We start from the raw sequence: 24,317 nt of genomic DNA on the forward strand, positions 1-24,317 counted from the left end.
ACCCAACGCCTGAAATTAAAAAAATAATATCAAATCATCTTAGTTTTGTCCAGTTAAGTTGTTTAAATTATGTGAAGGAACATTAAATAGAAACAGCATCACATTCTCCTCCTCGCCGACTGTACTCATCACTACTGCTGCTGCTGTCAACAATGCATACAGCGTGAAGTTTAAGGTTGCCAGATCATCAGGTGGACCATATGCTGCTCTTTCACTCAATTATACATTTTTTTCAGAAAACTGCCAACACTGCGGCCAGCTTGCTGTCAACATTAGGTGGAGTTAAAGCGGCTAGATTGTTTGAAACCGGTAAAAATGTTGGGTGGGACAATCCAGTAAAACCCTGATATTGGTAGACATGTTCCTACCAGCCATACCAAAATCTACGCCCCATTTTCCTTTTAGGATAGACTAACATTGGTCATACATCTTCCTCTAAACTTTCTCCCGAAAATGCAACGTGGGTGAAAAGGTGAGTTTATGCGCATTAACCCCACACAATGGTGCCCAAGATGACACGTGTAAAAGCCATTCAAGCATACAAAGAGTTAGCCTATGACCAACGCTGCCTCTACGTCAGTGTCTCTCCAGCACTGACTGAGCATAGCGGAGCTGGTCGGAGCCAGCAGCAACGTCACTCCCTGACGGCGGCATCAGAGCAGCACGGACGGTCATACGAGCAGCAGTGAGTCGCTCCGGAACTCGGCGGAGGAGGAGTAAAACAGCTTTTGGATAGCGGCTCCCGTGCTGTGCTTTGTTTGGGGCTTGACTTCCTACTTCTCCTACTCAGGTAAACCTTTCAGTGTTTCATACTTTACAAGGAAGTGCTTTTATTCATTCTCATGTGTGTTTTCGGTTTAGTTTTTAAGTCAACTAGCTAGAAGCAACAGCACGGGTGCCAAAGGTTGCTGGTACAATGACTAGCAAGCTCCCCGCACTGTAGCTGTTGTACTGTAGCCATAAACTGTGTGTTGCTATGGCATTGCCAGGCAACATCCCACCTGCTGCCGCCGCGACTGCATGCGTTTCTCTCAAAACAGCTATGACTACATGAAACAAAGCGCCTTTTTCACGTGTTAATTCACTCATTCATTTGGTATTAATTTAGCGCTAAGTTGTGCTGTTTTTCTTTTCCTGGGCATGTTTCTTTTCTTGACTTGAATGTGGCGAATAGTGAGTTAGATTTAGCTACATTTAATTCAAGGTAATATTAGCCTCTGCACTTTGTAGCATTCCTTTTGCTCCACTCTGCTGTGCCTTTTGGCTACTCTCAGCAGCTTTGGCACACACTGTAAAGGTCGTTGTATGATTTAAAAAAAAAAAAATTATAGCATTTTTCCAGTCAGGAGTCTGTGGCTCTAGGTGACAGCACTATCCATTTGCACTAAAACACAAAACATACTTGTAATTTCTCTTGTAATGCTCTCTGTCTGTTTATTTTCATAGTTTCATACCCAGGACCACAAGGCTTGAGTTCTGTTCAAGATGATGATGTCCCTCAGAAGGACATCATTGGCCGTGGACACAGAGACCAGATGTTTGCAGTGAAGGTGCCTATTGCATACTGTATTTTCTCTGTTTTGTGGCTCAGACAGATGCTGTGGTTAGGCATCAGTGCATGCCGGCACCAGGCCCATGATACGAAGAAATTCCATTATCCCTCATCTCCTGTCTGCTGTGACAGGGAGGAGGAAATCACCATAGCATGCTGCCGTGAGTCCAGGAAGGAGGGAGAATTATGAGTCAGAATGGAAGAGAAAAGAAAACTGTCACTCTTCAAATCCGCCTATAAAGCTTGGTAGACAACTCACATGCTTATTTTAAGAGCAAGACCAGATCTCCTTTCCGCTGTTCAGTTGGCATCTATAATTGTACAACTATGTAGAAACCTGGCTTCCTTTTGCTTTCCATAAATTATTACTGGTAACTTTTTACTTTTTCTTGAACTGTTATGTCTATCTAAATTCCAGGGATTAGAGTTAACGCTTTGAGTGAGAGCAGAGTGCATGCGGGCGCATCCAAGGCAAGCTCTCTTCATTGTATTTTAGTTTACACACCTTCTTATCTCAGCTGTCAAGAGGGAGGATTCTTTTCTACAGTAACTTACCCAGAGCAATAGAGATAGTGGTGGGAAAGGAGGGGTGGGAGGAGTGAGGAGAACAGAGAATGACTGTGAGGGAGTGAGCGTGCTTAACCCAGCCACTGAGTGACTCTTGTATCCAAGGACGAAGGTAGCAACGCATCCAAACGCCACTCTTCGCCCACGGACTGCTGTGAAGAAATGAGGCGGACACATAGGCACTCAGTGTTCTTATAGACTCAACAACCTGCCGGCCCTTCATAGCATGGCCCCTGGAGTTTGACTTGCCTGTCTGGAGTGTCAGGGCTGATGACTGAGCAGATCATGTGCACAGCCAGAGCGAACGACACAAAACGACTCTTTTAGCTTGAATGGGAGCTGCTTTTTGTTTTTTTTTCTTTCTCCAAACCAAAGCAAAACAAAAGAGTGTTTCTACAGATTTCACCGTTGTCACTGCAACTAAACTGGCCTACGTTTTTTGTATGTTTTTGGCAGAGAAGCAGACGGGAGAGGAGGTAGTAACAGGTGCAGCCTATCAAGGTGGATTTGAGGGTGTGGAGGAGAGCTGAAGATCATGGGTAAATCAAACAGCAAGCTCAAGCCAGAGGTGGTGGAGGAATTGACAAGGAAAACCTACTGTGAGTGCCTTTAGGTCTTTTTCTTTTTGTTCGTCTGTAGAAATCTTGCAGAAACTTTTGTCAGACAGCCTGTATGCAAATTCAGGAAAAACCTGGTTGAAGGTAAAAGTAATCATTATGTGCAGTATACAGTATGTGACAAGAATATGTCACATTAATTACAAATCATATTTTCCACTCAGTTAATTACAAATCATGTTTTCCTCTCACTGTGTTCCATACAGGCTGTACAACAGTCTGTCTGCTGGTACTATATATTTATATCTTTATATCTATATATATACTTGTATTCCACACCAGTTTCTCATTATTGACAAAAGAGAGCTACGACAAAATGTCAGCTGGGATTGAGATCCCTGTTTTGATTTTTGTTTTGTTGTATAGCAAATTGTGATTGGTTAAGGTCTGGCAAAAGTTGCAATCAGCATCTTTAAATCATGCTGAAGGGGTTTATAAATATGGAGATGCTGAGCTTTTATCAGCTATCAAGCTTCAGGTTTTATAGACAGATATGCAATTCATGGACCCTCTGTGTATGTAAATGTGTTTATATGTATACAAAGAAAGATATCAAATAAAATACAAATTAGTCTTTAAATGCCACTATTATAAGTGGCACTCTTGCTTAGAGACTGACAGAAATAATGGAATTATGGGAGGAAATGACCCAAAGTCAAAAGCTATAAAGTCTGTTGACAGCATTGCAGGTGCACGCATTCATGTTGTTCCTGTTGGCTTATCAGGACATCACAGATTGACAGCATTCAGTCTTCTTACCTTGCCGGTGCCAACTTATCAATTAATGATCTCCTGCTGAACAAAAAACATAATTGTGTGTCCCCCCACAGTTTTCAATCAAATTTGAGCACATGGATGATTAACCAGAGCGACGTGTGCTTGAAAGACACTATATTCATCATTTGAGTGCTATTTCTGGAGCACAGCATTATTATTATTATTTGAGCAGTACAGTGTGCAGGTGTGGGTGGGAGTTGACATCCATTGGCTGCTTAATGACAGTGTTATTTGTGTGGTGGGTCTCTCCATAGCAGAACCAAGGAAGGCTGTTGTGGCAGGAAATTGCTGTGGAGGAAGATTGGGCTCCGTGCTGGGCTGGGCTGCTCGCTGCTGTCCTACTCATTCTCTCTCTCTCTCTCTCTCTCTCTGTTTTTCTCGCTCGCTCTTTCTCTCTCTCTCTCTCTCTCTCTCTCTCTCTCTCTCTCTCTCTCTCTCTCTCTCTCTCTCTCTCTCTCTCTCTCTCTCTCTATCTCTCTCTCTCTCTCTCTCTCTAAATTTCTCTGCCTATGTGTCTTTTGTTTCAGTTAGGATCTTATCTGGTTAGCATCACTGAGAGGGGCACCAAGCTTTCTCTCTCAGTGTGATCATTCCCCCTCGTTCTGTTATTTTTTTTGACTGAGACACTATCATTTCTGCTCTCCTTCATCTTGTTGCCTCTCTCTCTCTCTGGTGCCCTCCCATGAGGAGCTTTGCCTGCCATTTTAGTCAATGCTTTCTTTTAGTTTTTGACAGATTGGGGACTTAGTAAATTTCTCTGCCTATGTGTCTTTTGTTTCAGTGGTAAAAGAAGTAGTGTTTTTTTTCCTTGCAGATAAAGCCCTCTGTGTTGACAACTAACAAGGTCCAGCCAGAAATAAGGCTTTAGTTTAACAGAATATCTTTAGATGTCTCTACTCTGCTTTTCTAGCAGGTTTGACAAGGCAGAGACATCTTTATAAGCAAATCATTATGTGACCTTCTACACCCAGTAAAACACTTTCCTGGCCAAAGACAGCATCAATCTGTGCAAAGCTACTCAGTGTTTTTCTTTCTTGAAGTGAAAACAGTGGAAAAGGCTCCCCTCACTTACATTTAAAAAGATCTCCAAGTCAACCCAGATAGGGTTTTCCAAATTTGTCTGCAGGTGTAGGCCAGGCCTGCGTAGCAGCCTGATGATTTTATAAGTTGTCAAAGCCATGAGGAGGCTCGCAGTAATGTAGTTCAAGCTGGATGATGTATTCTAGCAAACTCCTGAAGGGCCCACCGGGTGAATGGGCCCCGCACTCTCCTGCATGGGCTGATTGCATTATTGCCCATTGCCGCTTGACTGAGTTATGTCATAATTCTTTTTATTAAATCGTAGCCATGGTAAATTGCCTCAATTTTTGACTTCCATTGACTTTTGAGGCCAATTTAATGGTAGCTTGGCTTGGCCGGCAGTCGTACGATTGACTCTGACATTTAGTGCTAGCCAATGGGTCACATGATGCGTTTCCCGGTGAAATGCTGAGCAGTACAAAGGCTACCGGACCTGGCCTCCTTGTTGATACTCTCTGTATGATTCTCTCCTGCAATGAGGGGGAGTTGGATAATAGTAAAGTGAATGTTTAGCTCGTACTTCTTTGAGTTTCTATGTAGTTTTTTGCAGTATGACTATGAGCTGCTCAACAGTTAAACATTACAGTAGAAGAAATTATCAATTAACTAACTAGCTGTTTGTGCTGTTTGCTCCAGCTCCGACAGAGGTGGTAGTAGACGGCATCTCTCCTCAGCACCAGGAAGGAATTCTCTCAAAAGACTCACCTGGTTAAACCAATGCTATTGATTTCCAGCCCTTGTTTTCATTAGTAATCCCAGTGGCCAAGAGGCCGAAAATTACTTTTGGATACTCGAGAGAAAGTAAAGAGACAAGGCAGAGCCATGAGGGATTGGTTGATTAGATACTGGCAGATAATGGTGCTTGTGTGGCATGATAACACATCCTCTTTTCTAAACTCTTTCTTAAATCAGTGGCTGACTTTCATTTCCTCAGCCTCGCTCGTCCTCTTGCGGTTCCCTCAGGTTTACTCCCACTTGTCCTCTATCCACTGGCCTGGATAGATGATTATTCATCACCCCGTTTGATAATATACTAGAATCGATGAATTCTGCACTCAACTAAACACAGCGATTTTCTCTTAATTGCACATTTACACTGTTGAACATTTTTGGTCAAGTGAGAAGATCCATGTTAGAAAGGATTGGGCCATGATGATTAATGATGCTACCTTTTGGCTCCTCTGTGTGTGTATGTGTGTGTCCAACAGCAAGCTACTTTTTTTTTCTAGGGCAAACAAAACTTTTTCCTCTAAGCTAATTTCACTTTTTTTTGTATTTCTCTTGCAGTTACAGAGAAAGAGGTGCAGCAGTGGTAAGTGTGTGCATTCATTTTTAATGAGAATTTTTCCATTCTTGATGTGAGGCTAGTCAAAGACAAGCAGTTTTGTCTTTACTGGCAAAGCTCGAAAGAATCACTGGGCCCTAATCTTGACCCACTTGCAAAACCCACTTTGATGTGTTTTGCCCAGAATTTGGTTTCAGAAATCCGTGGATGGTGTATTCACCGTTGGTTTGATAGTTAATTTGAAGCGATCTTCCTTACACTACCCTGAAGACAGACCAGCTCTGAAAATAGAATGACTTTGAAGCCTTGCTGAGACTGAATGACTTTCAAACCTGATAACACTGATACAAACATTTCCATGATGCATTCCTCTGAAACCTTTTTGCTCTGTTTGCAAAAGGGATGTCAGATAACAGAAGACTGGCAGGGGGGAGAAGGTTGTTTCAAGTCCAGACACTTAATGACTACACAGCCACAGAGCCTCCGCAAGGTTGCCGATTAGTAATCCTTCCTGTCGTATTCCGCACCTATTAGTCAGCGTGACCCATCGTCTTGCTGAGGTCTATATTTTGTCTCATCCCAGCCTGTACTTAGAGAGCTGTAACATGTACTTACACATATCAAAATGAAACATATTCATGATGCAGGGATACCTCGGGCCAGGATAAGTCACATAACGTGGTGAGAGTGATCATTATTGTTAAGGTGTGAATTTTGAATATTTCTTTCTGAAGGGACCGTTTGACAGCCACGAGCACATGGATAAGAAAGAATGCATCTTCATTACAGAGATGACTCAAGCATGAGCGTAGTCATTGCTATTGTTCGCTGCATGGTGCTGCCAGCCTATTGTTTCTTTTGGAAATGAAAAACAAAGAAAAGTATACATCGGAAAAGGAGACCACTGTAATAAAGTGATCACTCTTCCATGTTCATGTGCACTTCAGTTCTCCTGCTTCGGTTTTGCATTTCACAACCGTAATTCTGCATGCATGAAAAGAGCTCTGCCTCGGGAGCTAGTCGCTGCTTGCGTCTCCAGTTAGGGGGTTTACAGTTGGGGGTCGGTGGGAGGCGGGGGTGTGTAGGAGCCAGGGCACATTCACAGCCATGCAGTAACAGCAGCGGATATCATTGGGCATTGGCAGGTCCAAAGCCTCCGAGCTGGCCTGAGTGCATTGGGGCGTAATCCCCACCCTACCCTACCACCCTCCCCTCCCCTCCATCGCCCCGGCTGTGCAGCCAGCTAGCTCACCATCACTCTCACTGTCTTTCACAGGAAAGTTTGCATGAGTCCTCACTTGAAGATCAGTGGCAATCAACACGGCTGAGTGTGAGGGATGAGAGGGAATTTTACCAGGGGAAATGCCAGATGGCGTGTAATTAGAGCACAGGCACAGACACAGAAGAATTAGCAGGGTTAGATAAATGCCTGTGTTGTGCATTAAATTTGTTCCCCTTTTCTAATTCTCCTCTAAGGGAACATCATTAGTATGCTCGAGGTTCACCTGAAATCAATAACAAAATGCCATAGTGCAGTGATGTTCCTGCCAGCTAGGCAGGAGCAAGGGAAACATCCTTTCAAGCCACCATGGTAGATGCCAAAAAGAAGGAGCCAGTGCCAGCAATAAATACTTTATCTTCATGCTGGTTCCCAAGCGTGGTCTTATGCACAATGTCACGTCTGCTCTGTCCCTGCAAGTACAGTGCGTGGTTGCATTGTGTGTGTGTGTGTGTGTGTGTGTGTGTGTGTGTGTGTGTGTGTGTGTGTGTGTGTGTGTGTGTGTGTGTGTGTGTGTGTGTGTGTGTGTGTGTGTGTGTGTGTGTGTGTGTGTGTGTGTGTGTGTCATCAAGTCAGATTTCTTGTACATGACTTGTTCTTGGCTAATGAAGGTGATTCTGATTATGGCTCTGAAGATTTGCTGACACTGGTACACTGCCTTTGCACTGTACCAGTGTACTGTATATGTGTGTTCTGCTTATGTAACTCCACTGATACTATATTAAATGCAGTAGTCGTCCTTTGTTGCCTAGTAAAGCAACTAAACTAATCGACTGGCTAGAGGCCAAACTAAATCTAGACTTTATTCATATTTGAGGGTTTTAAAAAAATCCAATAACATATATCAGCTGATAATTGTTTTTTGAAATTAAAGAAAGAAATGGTTTTGACAAAGCTCCCATAAATTTGCTTTGGTTGCAACTGTTAAACTGTAAAACATCAGCTATAAACAACAACACAATTACAACAAATGACACAAATCAATGATCATTTCTGCTGAACTATAATGAACATTTGGTGAAGTACAGTGTGTTTTACAGTGTGTAAGCCTGTATTGTGAACATGACGCAGTTAGTTGATGGTTGAAATAACCTGTCAAGATGAATGCAGAGAACAACGGCTCAATCAGTTTCACAAGCAGTAAGTCCAAGGACTCTCATGTGCTCTTGAAGTGTAAAAGAATGGAGAAATAGGTCAAGGGAAAAGCTATATTGCAAACTTTTATTCAGTCAGACACAATGGTTTCTGATTAATAATGGTTCATTTCTGTATTGTATTGTAATATCTGCCCTGTAAACATAGACTCTGATAGCCATATATATATGTGTTTAGTAGATATTGTATGTGAGTATTGTAATATAAATTTCATTCTGGTATTTCTGTGATCAACTAAAATTTATTTGACTATGAAATGGTTGAATAAGACCAAAGGGGACACCGCTTAGCAGATAAAAGTATTTATTGTGGGTGACAGGATTTTTCCCATTGGATGACAGCAACCTTTCATGTGCTTCGGCTGAAACCTGTGGCACCAAAAGAAAGGTCTTTCTATCGGGAATCCTAGTGCAAACACACTGTAGATAGATACAACCTTAATGTATGCAATTTTATACGTTAGTCTTAAATTTGCATGCTGTTGGGTATATACAGTACAAACTCGAAGCTATACTGTATGTTCCAGTACAATTGAACCTTTTTACATTGGTTGCTGGATATACTATTTCTATAGTTGCACATTAAAAATGACTTCAGGTGAAATGGGTTGGCTTTGGATTATAATGCGCATTGTGCTTTCTGCACTTTGAATACCAATTCTGCTTTATAGCAAGCTAGGCTTTCACTCCCCTGCATATCCAGATAATTCAAATGTGAGAATTACATGCTTCTGCTCCCTGCTTGCTCCTCTCTTCTTGCTGAACTTTTCCCAGCTGCTCCTCAAACAGTCTCTGTCTCTTTTGACTGTATGGAGCTGGCTTCATTATCTCAAAGGCAGATTAAAAGTAAAGACTTTAAGAGGAGCTAGGAGCCTGAGTGTGCCTGTCCTGGCCTTCATTCTTCATCAGAGCACTCTCTCTGGCCTTAATTACAGCCCAGCCTTATTTTGAACAGCCTTAACTGAATCACAGACGAACGTGCAGTGCTCCCTTGTGTGAACTTGCGTCATTTTTGCTGTTGATCAAGAGCAAAAGCTTTTTGCTATGCTTTTTATAACTAGAGTGTTATTATTTCCCTGCTATTTCCTCCTTCTTCCACTTTTCATCTAACATTTATTTTTGTAAAGGCTAGCACTCTCTTGTTTGCTCTCTGACCTATTACAGTTTAGTTCGACTCCGAGGCCGCTGTGTTCCTTTATGGAGACATACAAGGAAACTGTCTACCTTTGAGTGACTGCACTTGAAATTGCTTATGAAATGCTTCTCCAGATATGCCATTTCCAGGGGCGAGAGGAAACTCTCAGACTTATCTATCAGCTACGCATATTATCAAAAGAGGACTACAGTGTAATTTGATTATAGTTAACCACTCTGGGCTCGCTATTGGATTAGGTTGATCATCTTATCTGTGAATGAGACAAATAGCTTTGCACTCTACCTTTTTGATGTAGCTCAGTGTTTCAAAGTGAATCAGTAATGCCTGCTGTAGAGTTGAAGAGGGGACTCCTTATCATCATTGCTCCCCAGTTTGTCTTTGCATTATGTCTATTTGTTAACTTATTCTTCATATCTGTGCTTTTTTTCCCTTGTCAGGTACAAAGGCTTCATTAAGGATTGTCCAAGTGGGCAGCTTGATGCTGTGGGCTTTCAGAAGATATATAAGCAGTTCTTTCCTTTTGGAGATCCCACGAAGTTTGCCTCTTTTGTCTTCAATGTATTTGATGAAAATAAGGTTTGTAATTAAATTAATATGCTCTGTTGTCCTATTCCAAGGCACAAAAACAATCTACCTTTGTTAATTAAAAATAAAAGTTTGAGAGTGGATGGCTTTCTGGTGCCAGATAAGGGAAAGTTTTATTAAAAAGGATCATTTTCGTAAAGCTTTTGAAGCTAGAGCCTCCTCTGAAGACCTTCAGTCTTATTCAGTTCAAGCCACTATGAGAAAAACAGCTCCTTCTTTCAGCCAGTGGTTTGCACAGAATAAAAGGGCAACATGGAAATCATATTCATTTTGTTGCTGTTATTCCAGAGCCCTTTTTATTATTTTTTTAAAACTGTGTTTTGTATAATCAAGATATGAAATGTAATAAGGGTATATTATATGCATTTGTGTACTTTGTGTCCTCTACAAATGATTTTATGCGTAATGTGTGTAATTATCTCTCTACATTAGTCAGCTTTTTATTTTTACACACAGAAAGATTAGTACAAACACAATTCTTTAATATTTTGCAAATTTTGGAGGACTTTGAAATCATTCTCTGCCTGAAAATTGTCAGTCAGTATTTCCACAGGACAGATTATTCTGCCCTCAAAAATTGGTACTTTGAAAACAAAAATTGAGTCCTACCTTAATTTTAACTCTCAATTTCATGCCAGAAATCAGCTTTTAGAGTGGTTTCCTTTCCCTTTTTTTTTTTTTTTTTCAAAAGCTACACATTTATTTATTTAGAATGAAGCTCCTTCTGGTATCTGCAATGTGGGCACATCCTCTAAACATTTGAGAATATGAACATAAAGCGAGTTTTAACAAGGCCAAACTGTACGTGTGGGACATGTCAGGAATAATTCACTTCATCGCTGTTGGACAAGATAATTCAAATTGTGTTTTGGAAGGCAAAGTGTAGATGAGCAGCTCCCGGGATGCTTATGAGCCCCTGGGGGTTTATTGACTTTGGTTGAGAGGCTTTGTGTCAGGAAGATCAGACAACCCCTCTGTCTGATGTTTATCTGTGGCCTTCATTAGCGTTAGGCACCCCATAGTTAGAGAATGCATTGATCTTAACAGTTTTTATGACTTATGTAATCAGCAATGCATGACTTCAGCTTTGTCTGGCTGTTCAGATGTCTGCTAGAGATAAAGTTAGCTAACCTTTAGGCCATGAAGAGTGAAGAGGAGCGCTTGACTTTTCATCTGATAGAAGAGCTGTGACGGGACTCGCAGCGCTCACATTTAGGGAAGTGTTGAAGCAGAATGTCAGAAAACCTGGTGAGGATATGAACTAACCAGAGGCTGATCCCTGCACCACCAGGAACCTCATTTATATGCATTGCTTTTTGTCCACAAGCTGTTGTTTTCACTTGTATGAATGTCATGTCTTGCATGCAGTGCCACAGTTTCATGTGAGTAAGTCTCATGAAGTTAGCTCGAGGCTGGAGGTCATAACTTGATGAGTTGGTCTGAATTAGCAGCATTGGAGCCACTTTGTGCTTTCACTTTCTATTTGATTATTATCCATGTTAGCAGATGTTTTAATCCACTGCACAATGCGTGGCTGCACAGTACAGCGCTCAAGGCCACAACTTTGGGAGGGTAATTGGAATTTCTGAGCTGCTGTGGTGAGAGTCTGCATTCTAACAAAGCTGAGAAGAAATAAATGAAATCAAAAAATATGTTCTGCCTTGTCACAGAATTATCTGCCAAGCCCATTCTTGATGGCGACTCATTGGAAAAATGATTTATAGAAAATAGAGTGGTCATATGTTTGTGTACTTCTAAACTATGAGCCGGTAGCATCCATCTTCCTAATGACCAGAGGTGACATATTTCTGCCTCAGGAGAGAGCCAGGTGCAGGGCAAAAATAGCAGCCGACTCGAAGCAAACGTCTGGCCCCTTTTTTCAGAAGAATGAAGCAAGGACATCTTGAAAGAACAGCAAGGAGTTCATGAAAGTACCACTCCACCAAGTGCAAAGTACGATGCTCATCTCTCTCTCTCTTTCTCTCTCTTTCTCTCTCTCTCTCTCTCTCTCTCTCTCTCCCTCTCTCCCTCTCTCGTTCTCCCTCTCCCTCCCTCTCCCTTTTGCCGCTCTGCAGGATGGACGCATCGAGTTCTCGGAGTTCATCCAGGCCTTGTCAGTGACTTCTCGGGGGACTCTGGATGAGAAGCTGAGATGTGAGAAGAAGCACCCTCCACCTCTATTTTTGACATTCAAAGGACAGGATTTAGGCTTGACTGCTACTTGTTACATATGAAAGGACTGGCTGGCTCCTAGAGAACAGCAAATAAAAGATTTGTAAGATACAGGAGACTCCTGCGTGCTGGGGGGTCGTGACCCAACGTGTTGCCAACTTTTTTGAATACCCTAGAAAAACCTTTACTTGTAGCATTATCCATAGCTGTAAACTCTTGATAAAGTTACAAAGTTTAAATTTAGAATGACTATTTTCACTGTTTGAACTGGGAGGCCACCATTAAGTGCAATGCCTTCCTCTGATCAGTTTCCATCAGTTCCAAAGAAATGAAAAAACCCTGTGCTTTGTAATCCATGTAAATATATAGAATATATATATATATATATATATATAGAATTGAATATAATCATTAGTTTTACCCTGTGGTGTCAGTAACTTTGTGATCTGAGGAAGAGCTGCAGTAAAACCCATATATTTTAATGTCTTTCTCTGTGCAGGGGCTTTTAAATTATACGACCTTGATAATGATGGCTACATCACCCGCGATGAGATGCTGAACATTGTCGATGCCATATATCAGATGGTGGTAAGTTTTTTGCCAAATATCGGACTCTTGAAGCTGAATTGTTTGAATTGTACAAAGTGTAATGATTTGATATTTTAGGGGAACACTGTGGAGCTGCCAGAAGAAGAAAACACCCCAGAGAAGCGAGTGGACCGTATTTTTGCCATGATGGACAAGGTTAGAATTTTTATATCTTAATAATACATCACGACAATTATAATACAGCATTTGATGTTACTTTTTACACTGTCTTGATTAACTTTTTCAGACTTTGGTATAAGAGCTGAAATGATTAGCAGTTTACCAATGAACTGAATCTGTCTTTGTTGCCACCCTTGAGGCTTTGACATGGACACTGTTAAGTTTAGAGCTGTTAGCTGTAGCCACTGCAGCGTCACAAACACTGCCCACAATCTATAAACATCATATATAGTCTCCTCCACCACTAGCCCTTGGTGCTAATGCCCCACTCCCTCAGCTTCAGGAATCTACACTGCTTTAGTGAAAGATGAGATGCAGTCTGCTTGGGCGTGTTTGTCTGCCCAGTGCTGCCAAGATCAGCCCCCTGAACTAGCTGTGCAGCACAGCAGCACTTAGTGATTTGTATTGGTGGAGAGTGGCCACCATCCAAGTGCACTGAACCAAGAGCAGTCCCAACAGCATTGAACAGGAGTAAAATGATTCTGCTGTAAGAGCCTCTTTTGCCCCCTGCTGGTGCCTCTGTGTGAAAGCATTAATGGGCTTCAGCTTCACTCTGTCCCACATTCTTCTTCCAGAATGCAGATGGGAAGCTGACTCTGCAGGAGTTTCAGGAGGGCTCAAAGGCAGACCCCTCTATTGTTCAAGCATTGTCACTTTATGATGGACTTGTATAGGAATGTAAGGTGAGTGAGGTGTTAATGAGCATGTACTTGCATATTGCTACGCTTGCGTGATTTTCAATCCTAAGTTCAACTCAAAGATAATATTGTACAACTCTCATTTCGTCTGAGCAAAGAATAAAAGAAAGAAAACTTTTATTTCAGCCTTTGGCCTGAAACCAAAGTAAAGAAACCACTTCCTGCTCTCAGTTTGTTCTTATGAATTATTCAAATGGCCCACTTGTTTGCTGGCAATCAAATAGTCCTGCAGTGCTGAGTGAAGAGTGAGACAGCCCTCTCCTCTCAGTGCCTACTGTAATGCACCAACCGCTGCCAATTGTTGCTGACATCCTGCTCAGCGTTTTGTCAACTGTGAAGTCTACATGTGAATACATATTTTGATCACGCAGCAGCACTGTTAGCGATTATCTCGCATGCTCTGAAAACACCCAGGTATCATGACGCCACTAACTGTCATCTATTCAATGGTGATCATTCTTAAAACTTCTCAGATGGATCCAACTAAGCATCTTCCTGCGCGTAAATGCCAAATCCAGCACCATCACACCTGTAACGGGAGGAGGCCACACGGTCTCCCGTTTAACTTGCTCACCCAGAAGTGGACTGTCAACTTTTGTCGCACGACATTTGTGTCAGTAGCTGTTCGTCTACATTTCCACTAAGGATCGGGAACAAATCTATATCCTCTGATGTGATGGAGAATTCAAACATGTCGGCTAAACCCTCAGTCATTTATCTGTGCTTCTACAGCTATGTGGCACCGCGTACACCCTTGAGTGTTTGTGGACTATGTAGCATTTCTGCAAGCGCAGTGTTGTGGTTTCCCCATGGACAGATAGAGGAACTGAAACCCCTCAGAGTGGTAAGTGTGTGTGTGTTGTTCACATACTGTAAACCAAGGGATGCACGTGAACTGCTCAGAGGAACTGTGCTGCTGTTTCATCACCACATGGAGTGACTAAACCCGGACGAATCTGGAAAAATGTGTTATAACGTGAACACTAACTTAAAATTACAAAGCAGTATAGTGTATATTGTATAATGTAAATATAAATGTAATTTATTTTCTGCTTTGCTGCGTTTAATGGGAATTTCCTCATAAAAATGGAATGAATTTTTATTTTTATCAAAGTTGTTGAAATGTATTGCACTGTATTTTTCATTATTATTGTGAGATTGCTTTTTTTCTCACAATCAGAGGTTTCCTTTCCTCAGAGAACAGGGTTTTTATTTAAAGAAGAGTGTTGAAGGAGCGAGGAGTTTTCTATGGATTAGTTTACTATGTTTGCAGTCTGTGCATCCTATTGTGTTTTCACTTCCTCGTTAGCACAAGCGTCTAGTGTCTGCAGTGTTGCACTGCCACATCCTGAATGACATGACCAAGCAACACAGCCAATTCTCTCAGCTTACATCTGAATTGAGGCTCATTATTTCTTTTGAGAGCATCGTCCTCCAACCTCAGCACACACAAAGCCATGGTCATTGAGAGGCACAAACAGACATCAATTCTGGTTGTAAAGCTTTTGCGAGCTCTGTGGTTGCAATTGTCCACTCTGTATTTGTCCTTTGTGAGGCCAGAGCATGTGATTATACCTTTTAATCATTCTTGATTATTTTAGTTGGAGCATTAAGGTGTTTTATCTGCTTCACTGATTTTAGGCCTTATGCAAATGATAATTTACAAAATGATAAATGTCATTAACCTGTTGATTAACAGTATAAGAGCACAGAATAAAACGCATTTAAGTGACTAACTTTTCTATTTCTTGTATTCTTTATATTAGTATTTAAAATGGATACCAAATGTATGTTTGTTTGTTTGTTTTTATTTACTAGTTTTTGGATCATTTTAAGGAGCTGTTTTTTAATGCATAAGTGGAATTACTGTTGCTCAAAATATTAAACCTCCCCAGTGATAATCAGTTCTATAGCAAATAATTCAAGACTGCAGACATCTTATTGCATTGCATTTCAAATGTACTACAGTATCTATCCAGTATTTCACTGAGATACTCCACTGTGGAGAAACCGTTCTAATTTGAGCTTTTGTGCCTTTTATGCTTTAAAACAGACTTTTACTTGCCAACTTGATCTGTGCTGTAAAGCTTGCACCGTACAGACGTGAAATGTACAATGAACTGCATAAAAATGTGTGTGATGTCTAGGTATTGATGGGTGAATTAATGAGGCTCGGTGGTTTTTGTGTGGAAGCGGCTGATTCTGTTTGTTCTCAGGGCCTGCTCAGACCTGCTCTCTGTTTTCTTCTCATCAAGGACAGACTCAGGTAATGTCAAGCGGAGGAGGTCAGAAAGGCCAGAGCTTTGCCCGGAGACTGTTATGTGTTATCTTTGATTGATTTATTCTTATAAATGTTTTCAAATGTAGAAACTAAGTGCCGTAAAAGATAAGTGGTTCTTGTCAAAGAAATATTTTGGGTTTCTAAAACCTTTGGAAGAAGACACTGAATTATTTACATTCATAGGATCACGGCTGCCTTCCTCTGTGAGGTCTGATCTCTTTGGACTAGATTTTTCATAGCTCGACACCAAGTGCATATGAATAATGTCTGATGATAAATTACACACAGTATTTCTATTCAGATCAGCAACAAAGTAAAATGAGACTTTTCTGTGAGGCATGCAAAGCTCTTCCTCTCATTCATATGTCAAGGGGATATTTCTCAGGGTGGGCTATGTATAAAATTAGATTGGTGTCAGCTGAATATAAACGATGCCTATTTATAAAAACGAGGCTGTTGCTGAGACAATGTTCTGGGCATGTCCAAAATACAGACTCCAGACTTGTTGGTAATGTGCGTAAAGCTGTTAAAACCGCTTCTCTAGGGGTCCATCGCGATTACGGATAACATCGAATCGAAGGGGGATGTTGGATAGGGTTAAAGTTTGGAAATCACAGTGGGGTCAAGTTACACACACTCTCACGCACAGACACACACACATACACACAAATCAGGTTGGGTCTCGGGAACCTTTTAATACCCATCTCCGCCCCTGTTTGGAGCGTCAGAGCACCAGCTCTCCAGGGGCTCTCCAACACAGAGCCAGTCCACACGTTCCTCCAAACTTTACGCACGGATGTACTGCTGTGGAAGTCTTTTACACTGGATTTTGATGTGTTTCAGTTGAGGAGTGTTGTTTCAGACTTCTTTATTGCCGTTAAACAGTCCCAGACGTGTTTGAGTTGCTTTCAAATCAAAACTTTTTAAAACTTTTAATTTGAAGTTGTTTTTGTTGTTTTGTTTTATATGTGATTTGCATCATTCCAGCAGACAGATGCAGCACATTTGAAAAGAAAAATGACCGGTGTATTATTTAAGTGCCTAGTCTTGGCGCTCTGTATCAGCGCGCACAGGCTCTTGGCAGTCCCCCGGGTTGAGGAGGATGATGGATCCGGTGACAGCGCTTCGACCCTGGCCTTTGTGTTCGATGTTACCGGCTCCATGTACGACGACCTGAAACAGGTGATTGAGGGCGCCTCACGGATCCTGGAGAAGACCCTCAGTCGTAGGACCAGACCCATCAAAAACTTTGTTCTGGTGCCGTTTCATGACCCAGGTACTTTTTGATCACACTCACTTTGTTCTTGAAACAATCAGCTACGTGATAGACACATTTTTGTGACTCCGTTAGTATAAAATATATTATATAAAAGTATAAAATGTTGAATATTCTTGCCAATCAGTGCATATAATTCATATTCATGGCGTTTAACACATCACCAAAATGTCCACTGACTATGTGGCTATACCTGTGCAACACAGCATCCTATACAGGCTGCTGCTTTTTTTTGTGCCTTATTACAAACTCCACTTGATATCGTTGTGGGTTACATTGCCCCTGATATGATAGTGTTACCTGTGGCTGTCACTTAAATTTTTTTACGGAAAGGAAAGGATCACTGAAACAAGTTGCAGCACAACCTGTTATAAATGTTGTAGCCCATGGCTGCTCTATAAAGAGGTTCATGGATCACCACAAGAGCTCTAACTGATCTTAGACTACTCAAGCATACAGACACACTGTACAAGCTTTCAAAGTGAGGAGGTAGTGGGACAGGTATCTGTCGCCCCCTGCATCTGCCCCTCTGTATGGGAAAGCTGGAGCTTGAAAATAAGAGTGCTCTAATGGGGGAGGGTGTTTGAGCACTGATGAGAAGCATATGCTGTCTGCTTGTGTGTAATTACCCCAATCACCCCCTCCTCTCCCTCCCCACCCTCCCTCTCCTCCATCCTACCCTCCGGAAAACCCTCACAGTCCCTAGTTTAGCCAGCCAGGGGGGATGGTGTGCTTCACTAACACCACACATTTTGTCTGTGTTTAATGTACCCTGCCCTTGGGGACCTTGTAAACTTCCAAGATTGCAAAGAAGCTGTGATGGCTGACAAAGAGGCGTGACAGGGCTGTCAGTGTTTTACAGGCACTCATGAGGAGGCGACGAGGACTTGAAAGCCTCCACTGTTGGAAAGTAGATCGAGAATGAGTTAGAAATGTCATCAGCTCGACACATATCTGCAAGATCTGTGTCATTAGTCTTACAAAGGTGCTTCAAAATTGTATATGACAGTCTGAATAACAAACACAGACACGCACAGAAGTCACAAGTCTCCACCCTACCTGATGCAAGTCTTCTCTATAATAACTACAATGAAAAGCTTGCGTTTATGGCCAGCAATGTTTTATGGCAAAAACATTGTGTTCTCTGTCTTCTGTTTAATGTTTACTGTTCCATCGATTGGCCCCAGAAGGCATCCAAGTAAATGCCAGGCCCTGACAGGCTCTTATCCATCATGCTAGGGTCTGCTGGGACGTGAGAGTGGAGGAAGTCGCCTGGTAGAACATGCTGACTACAGCTGTAGACAATGATTGTTCTGCCATTATTCAAACTTTGGCAAAATTTCAAGGATTTGTGTAAAACAAAACCTGTGCACTATAATTATGTCGGTGCATGAATCTAGCCTCTGTTGCTGTGTGGTGTGTGATTGATATTCATGTCTAACATAGGAGCTACATGGCATCACTCTGGTCTTGACATATTAGACTTGCTTGTTAGGAATTTTGATACTGTAGATGATTTTTCTCTTCACTGATTCAGAACTGCTGAGGGGGGGACAACTCAATCCTTTGTTCTGATTTATTTGTTTTGTTTGAAGAAGTCAGACCTAAGCCCTTATTTGGATGTGATTAATATTCTTAGGTGTATTCTTTTGTATAGCAAACAGAAATGCTCTTGTTAAGGTTAGCTTATTGGATTTTGTTCACTTTAAAAGTTTCTGTTGTGGCACCTTTGATGATATACATTTCTAACCTTGCAGATATTGGCCCTGTGTCCATTACCACCGACCCCAAAAAGTTCCAGCAGGATCTGCAAGAACTGTTTGTCCAGGTAGGAAACAGAACATATGAATGAATTATACTAGAGAACTTTGAGCACTGTTTTGTTCCGCACTATTCCAGGCTATTAGCTATGTAACTTCTACCTGACAGCAGCCATTATGACCACAAGAGACTTTATTTGATAATTGTGAATGCTGTAACATTGTGTAACAATAATACAATTAGAGGGGAATTATAAAGTAAGACAACTGACTCAGTCAAGTCAGTTACACAGCAACATTAACTTTAAGTTTGATAACATTAGCCACCATAAGCTGTCCCAGTGTATTGAATTGGGCTGGGTGAGTTTTTTTTCATACCTATAAGGTGTATTGTAGGTGTTAAATGTATAACAGAGTTGTTTATTATAAAATAAGTCTGAATGAAGTTTAAAGTAAGATATTTAGAGTTGAGTTCTTCCAGCAGTATTGATCACATGTGTGTGATTCTGTCTCCCAGGGTGGGGGCGACTGCCCTGAGATGAGTATAGGAGCCATAAAGAAAGCCTTGGAGGTTTCCCTGCCGGGATCCTTCATCTATGTCTTTACCGATGCCAGGGCCAAAGACTACCGCCTCAAAAGAGATGTTCTCCAGCTGGTGCAGCTCCGTCAATCACAGGTGAAACACTATGAAGGGTTAAGCGGATGTCAAGATCACAGCTAGACTGATATACTGTATCTCAATGTTGGCATTTTACTAAATGTTAAATACCAGTATCATCCATTGCCTATATGATCGAATGTTCCTCCTCTATCACATCTACATAAAGTATAAAAACATAATCTTTTTTTATTTTTTTATTTATCATTACTTTTAAAGACCTTTTGAAAGTTGATATTGCTATTAAATACTGTAGGTGGTACTTTTAGAAGTTGCTCAGCAAAGTTTAAATACAAGTCACAGTAAGTCCACAGTGTTTTTGAGTGTCTCTCATTTATCTCATCGCATGATGTAACAAAAGAAATACAATGGCATGCTGTGAAAGATCTACATTCCAGTGAAGTTCCCCAATGCTCAGCTGAGCTAGGGGAAAGTTTCTTCAAAGTTGCTCAGTCTCAGCTTCTACATGACAATGAGCATTAGCGTCACTTTGGAGCCAACTGAAAGGGGGTCTTTAGAAAGCAAACACTGAACACTAGTAATCCTCTTAAGTCTCCTGCCCTCTTCGTTCTCAGGTGGTATTTGTGTTGACTGGGGACTGTGGGGACCGCTCTCAGCCTGGCTACAGAGCCTATGAGGAGATTGCTGCCACCTCCTCAGGGCAAATCTTTCACCTGGACAAGCAGCAGGTCAATGAGGTAAGAGCATGCACTACGCATTGCAATTTAAATGTGATCATTGCAGTGACTGTTACTTTCCTCAAACCTTGTATCCATAATACATTTTTTATATGAATATGAAAAGAGTTAATATCTCAAAACAAGCAGGACCAAAAAAACAACAAACCATGTTTGACCCATTGATGTAATAATAGCAATTTCATCCAGAGTAGTCAGATGATTCCAAAGCTGATATTAAACTTCCTGGTCATATGATACGGACGAGTGACTCTTTTATATCGGAAGCAGCATGTAACAGAAACCCTGTCTGAGAAGCCAAAGACAGCGGGACTCACTTCCCAGGCAGACGTAAAAGAAGCCAGAGTTTCCTCTGGAAGAGACACTGGTATCCTGCATGTCAACACAGGAGATGGCTGGGCAGCATGGAGCTGGAGCCAACAGCTCTGTGCACTGGTGGCCCACTGAACCTCTGAACTCTAATGTGTTTGTGTGTGTGTGTTGGTCTGTTTCTTGTCAAGTCATGCGTGCATGTAGCTAAACTTACAATGCCTGTGTGTGGGGCAGCTTGGTTCATTATCACTCAATAATCCTGCCAGCTGTTTAAGGAGTTTTTGAATATCGTTTTTGTGTTTCACTAGTAAGGGAATAGGAGACTAAATTTACTCCAGCCCTCACACCTCAACCCCAGATGGCTTTTGCTAAACTACTTTGTAGTATCTTGACATGTCCTTAGTGTACTGTTACATGTAAACATGTGCATACTCAGGACTAATTTGTCTTGGATCCACATTGAATATATGTCAGTCCTTTTAAGACCTGTGTGATTATAGCTCTTGGGTGGCATGCTTTTACCAAATTAATGCAAATCCTTTAATCCTTAAAAACCTCAGAAGTACTACAAATCTAACCAAAATATTCCCTCTTAATAGCAGTTTAGTAAAGTGCAGCCAAATCAAATATACAGTCTTTTTGTGGTTTGAGGGGGGGAGGGGTGGAGGGAAAACAGACTGCTTATTTTACTCTCTAATCCCAGGATATGATCTGTCATGGCCCTCCTTCCAACACAGCTGCCCAGTGGAGTTGGCTCCAAGTCTTAACACAACAGCTCATTGTCAGCTCTATGTATCACATTCTTTACACTCTTTAAAATTTGACTGGTTACAATCAGTGAGAGGATCTGCTAACAAGAGTGTGTACAAGAGAACCCCACTAATGTACTGTCAAACTTGGATCGTGATCTGTGCTCTTCATGGCGATGATGCCATTCTTAGTCATCAGTAGCCTGGAGCGCTGATCAAACATGGGGGCTGTGATGCTTTAGCTTCCAGATCATTTCTGCTGTGATGTCAGCTTTCCGGGTTTAATAGAATCATTTAATTAAGATGCAGTTTTTCTGCACTGGATCTGTCCAGTTGTTGTGTGTTTTCACTCAGCGTTCCGTGCATACACTCTACTCAAGAGTCATTTTTAAAATTGTCCTGATGGTTTTCTCATTAAATGGATTCAGTAGTGGGCTGGTAACAGTTGTTAAGCACTTAAAATAAAACCAAGGTAACATTTATCTTTAGTTGTCTTCCTGATTGAGATAAACAAAGGGTCTGTCTATGGTAAAGCTGCTTCCCTCAAATACAGGTGGACTCGGCAGGTGTGTTAGACCTCCCACCAAGAAGGAGTAAGGGGTCCATCTGGGACTGATTTGCTCTAATAACCTTGATTTGTAGCAGGACATCTTCCTGCAAATGTCAGCAGTTGTGGTGTTTAAACCTGGGCAAGGACTAAGCTGACCCCTGCCCACTGGGAGGTATGGAGTCATGCTGTTTTGCTTAAACCACAGCACAGGCACGTATTTCTTTTGCTGCTCAGATCCTTATAAAGGGGAGCAGGTAATGTACCTGGATAAGTGAAAGGAATACAGTATCACCCCAGGCCTTAGCTAACCCTTCTTTGGCCCATCTGTCATGCTTCTATGAATAGCAGAGGGGGGTCCTTCTTGTAACAGCCCTGTAAGCCCGTTCTACTGAGACACACCGGATGATGTTTCACAGGACTTTAGATCCTCTGCATTCCCCGTGGTTGAGACAGGGAGTGGCTGCAGAGCTCAGCATGCTCCCTGAGACCCACCGTTGCCTGGACAGCAGTCGTCCCATCTCTGCGCTCCACTTCCTTTTATCTGAGGTCTGAGGCCAGACTAATGCCCACTCCTCTCTTCTCTCTTGCATAAGCAATAGCCACTATGCTGGGGCAGATGTAGGTCAGCTCTTAGCAGTTTCCTGCTCTGCTGGTGATGGCTTCACATGTGGCAGACATTACAGCTGTTTCCAGTTGTAAAACGGCGAGAGGAACCAGCTGCTGTCAGCACCCAGTGGACCTGATAGACAAAAAGTGGAGGCCTGATAATGAAATTATCAAAGGTTTGCCTTGTTTCAGTTTTTTCTCATTTTTGTAAATGTCTTAAAATGTGTTGCTGCTGGCTCTGTCTCTAAGCACCCACTGAAGAATAGTTCTATGTGGCACATGCTCTGCCCTCCAATGAGCTTCACTATTGGTATACCCTACGAGGATCCCCCTTGGCACCTGAGAAAGATCTTTGCACTCGCTACACAATTGGGAGTGGCAACCATGCAGAACCCTACCCCTAAAACCACAGTGCATTCACTGCTCATCTCCCTTTTCAACTCAGCCACCTTGAGAATGGATCACTTGCAAACGTTTCACCATCCGGTGTTGCAGAAGAAATTATGTTCACTAGCAAGTCCTGCATCTAATGTGCCTCACCTATGCTGCCAGTGGATGAATCCTGTTTCTGCTGTCTGGGTTGGTGGTGCCAGGCTTAGGCTGACTCTTGCTCTGCGCAGACATCCAAAACATGATTGACTGGCTGGAGATGGCCCAGAAAGCACTAGAGCAACTGGGCTTGAATCTCCATTCCTAGTACCAGATTTGCTGACTGGTGCACTTCCCTGGCCTGATAGGAGGTTTTCCTGCCTCCTATCACTAACCTGACTGTGGCGAGGTTGTTGACAATCATTTTACAATAAAGGGCATTGCCTGTTGTCCTGTTCTGCACCTTTCTTTCTTCCTTATCAGGTCTCTTTTCCCGGGATTGCTGCTGTACCAAGGAGCGGCACTGCCGCACACTGGCCACAGTGCACCACAGAGAGAAATGTTTATAGACAGGTCAGCTGTTTGAAATGCAGCACTGGCCACTATCGCCTCAGTTCCCAGCATTGATAGACCACCAGATTGCCCTGTGATTCTTTCTATTTTAGGACAATGTCATGGCTGAACCCATTGCCCTACCACTCACTACTATGCACTAAAATTCTGCTGCCCCCCCTATTCAGACGGCTTACTTCAGACCTCTCTCTCCATCCCCACCGAAAGGGCAGGCTTGGAGGAAGAAATAGCCACACTGTGGCCATATCTGTGCTTCAGATGGGCTTCTTTTCCCTGTATTTGTTGGTGCCCAAGAAAACAAGTGTCATGAGACTGATACTGGACCTGTGCGTCCTGAACAGATTGTGCACAGACTGTTTTGCACGCTGATGGTCAGACAGCTTTTGAAAAGCATCCAGCTAGATGACTGGATGACCTCCATAGACCTGAACGATGCATACTTTGATATTCTGTCAGAGGAGGTGGAAGTTCACACAATTCTGGTCATCCAGCAAATCATTCTGTTGGGCTTCATCTTTAACCCCAGCCCTGTTCCCTGAAGCTGAGTCAGAAGATACCCTACCTTGGGCTGCATTTGGACTCCTACGCCATGACTGCACAACTGTTACAGAATCATGTGGGGGTGAAGTTACAGCTGACTCAACGTGTATGGTCCGCAGCTTGGTGCCATTTGGAAGCATCATGTTGCCCCTTGGGATGATTTCAGAAGCCCACCAGGTGGTGAGCCTGGGGCAGCTGCATGTGAGAAATCTCCAACACTGGTTTGCACGGCTTCGATTGCACCAGAGCTGGAAC

The 24,317-nt window shown here is 42.2% G+C and overlaps 2 protein-coding genes across 2 annotated transcripts in view; both read left to right on the top strand.

The window, feature by feature from the left end:
• The first annotated feature begins 658 nt into the window (after positions 1 to 658).
• Positions 659 to 15,312, top strand: LOC133978760 (neuronal calcium sensor 1). The gene is made up of 10 exons (XM_062417072.1): positions 659 to 790; positions 1,447 to 1,550; positions 2,576 to 2,718; positions 5,881 to 5,905; positions 9,905 to 10,043; positions 12,128 to 12,206; positions 12,724 to 12,812; positions 12,891 to 12,968; positions 13,568 to 13,675; positions 14,164 to 15,312. Exons 3-9 carry the CDS (start codon positions 2,655 to 2,657, stop codon positions 13,664 to 13,666), a joined length of 573 nt encoding a protein of 190 aa, XP_062273056.1. The 5' UTR covers positions 659 to 790; positions 1,447 to 1,550; positions 2,576 to 2,654; the 3' UTR covers positions 13,667 to 13,675; positions 14,164 to 15,312.
• Positions 15,313 to 16,988: 1,676 nt separating this feature from the next.
• The window catches only part of hmcn2 (hemicentin 2), a 43,978-nt gene continuing 36,649 nt past the window's right edge, over positions 16,989 to 24,317 (top strand). Inside the window, exons 1-4 of the mRNA XM_062417071.1 lie at positions 16,989 to 17,247; positions 19,005 to 19,075; positions 19,525 to 19,683; positions 20,241 to 20,363. Coding sequence (XP_062273055.1) covers positions 16,989 to 17,247; positions 19,005 to 19,075; positions 19,525 to 19,683; positions 20,241 to 20,363 — 612 coding nt within the window. The remainder of the gene's footprint in view (positions 17,248 to 19,004; positions 19,076 to 19,524; positions 19,684 to 20,240; positions 20,364 to 24,317) is intronic.

This window comes from Scomber scombrus, chromosome 4 (genome assembly GCF_963691925.1).
Source record: "Scomber scombrus chromosome 4, fScoSco1.1, whole genome shotgun sequence".
Lineage (NCBI taxonomy): Eukaryota > Metazoa > Chordata > Actinopteri > Scombriformes > Scombridae > Scomber > Scomber scombrus.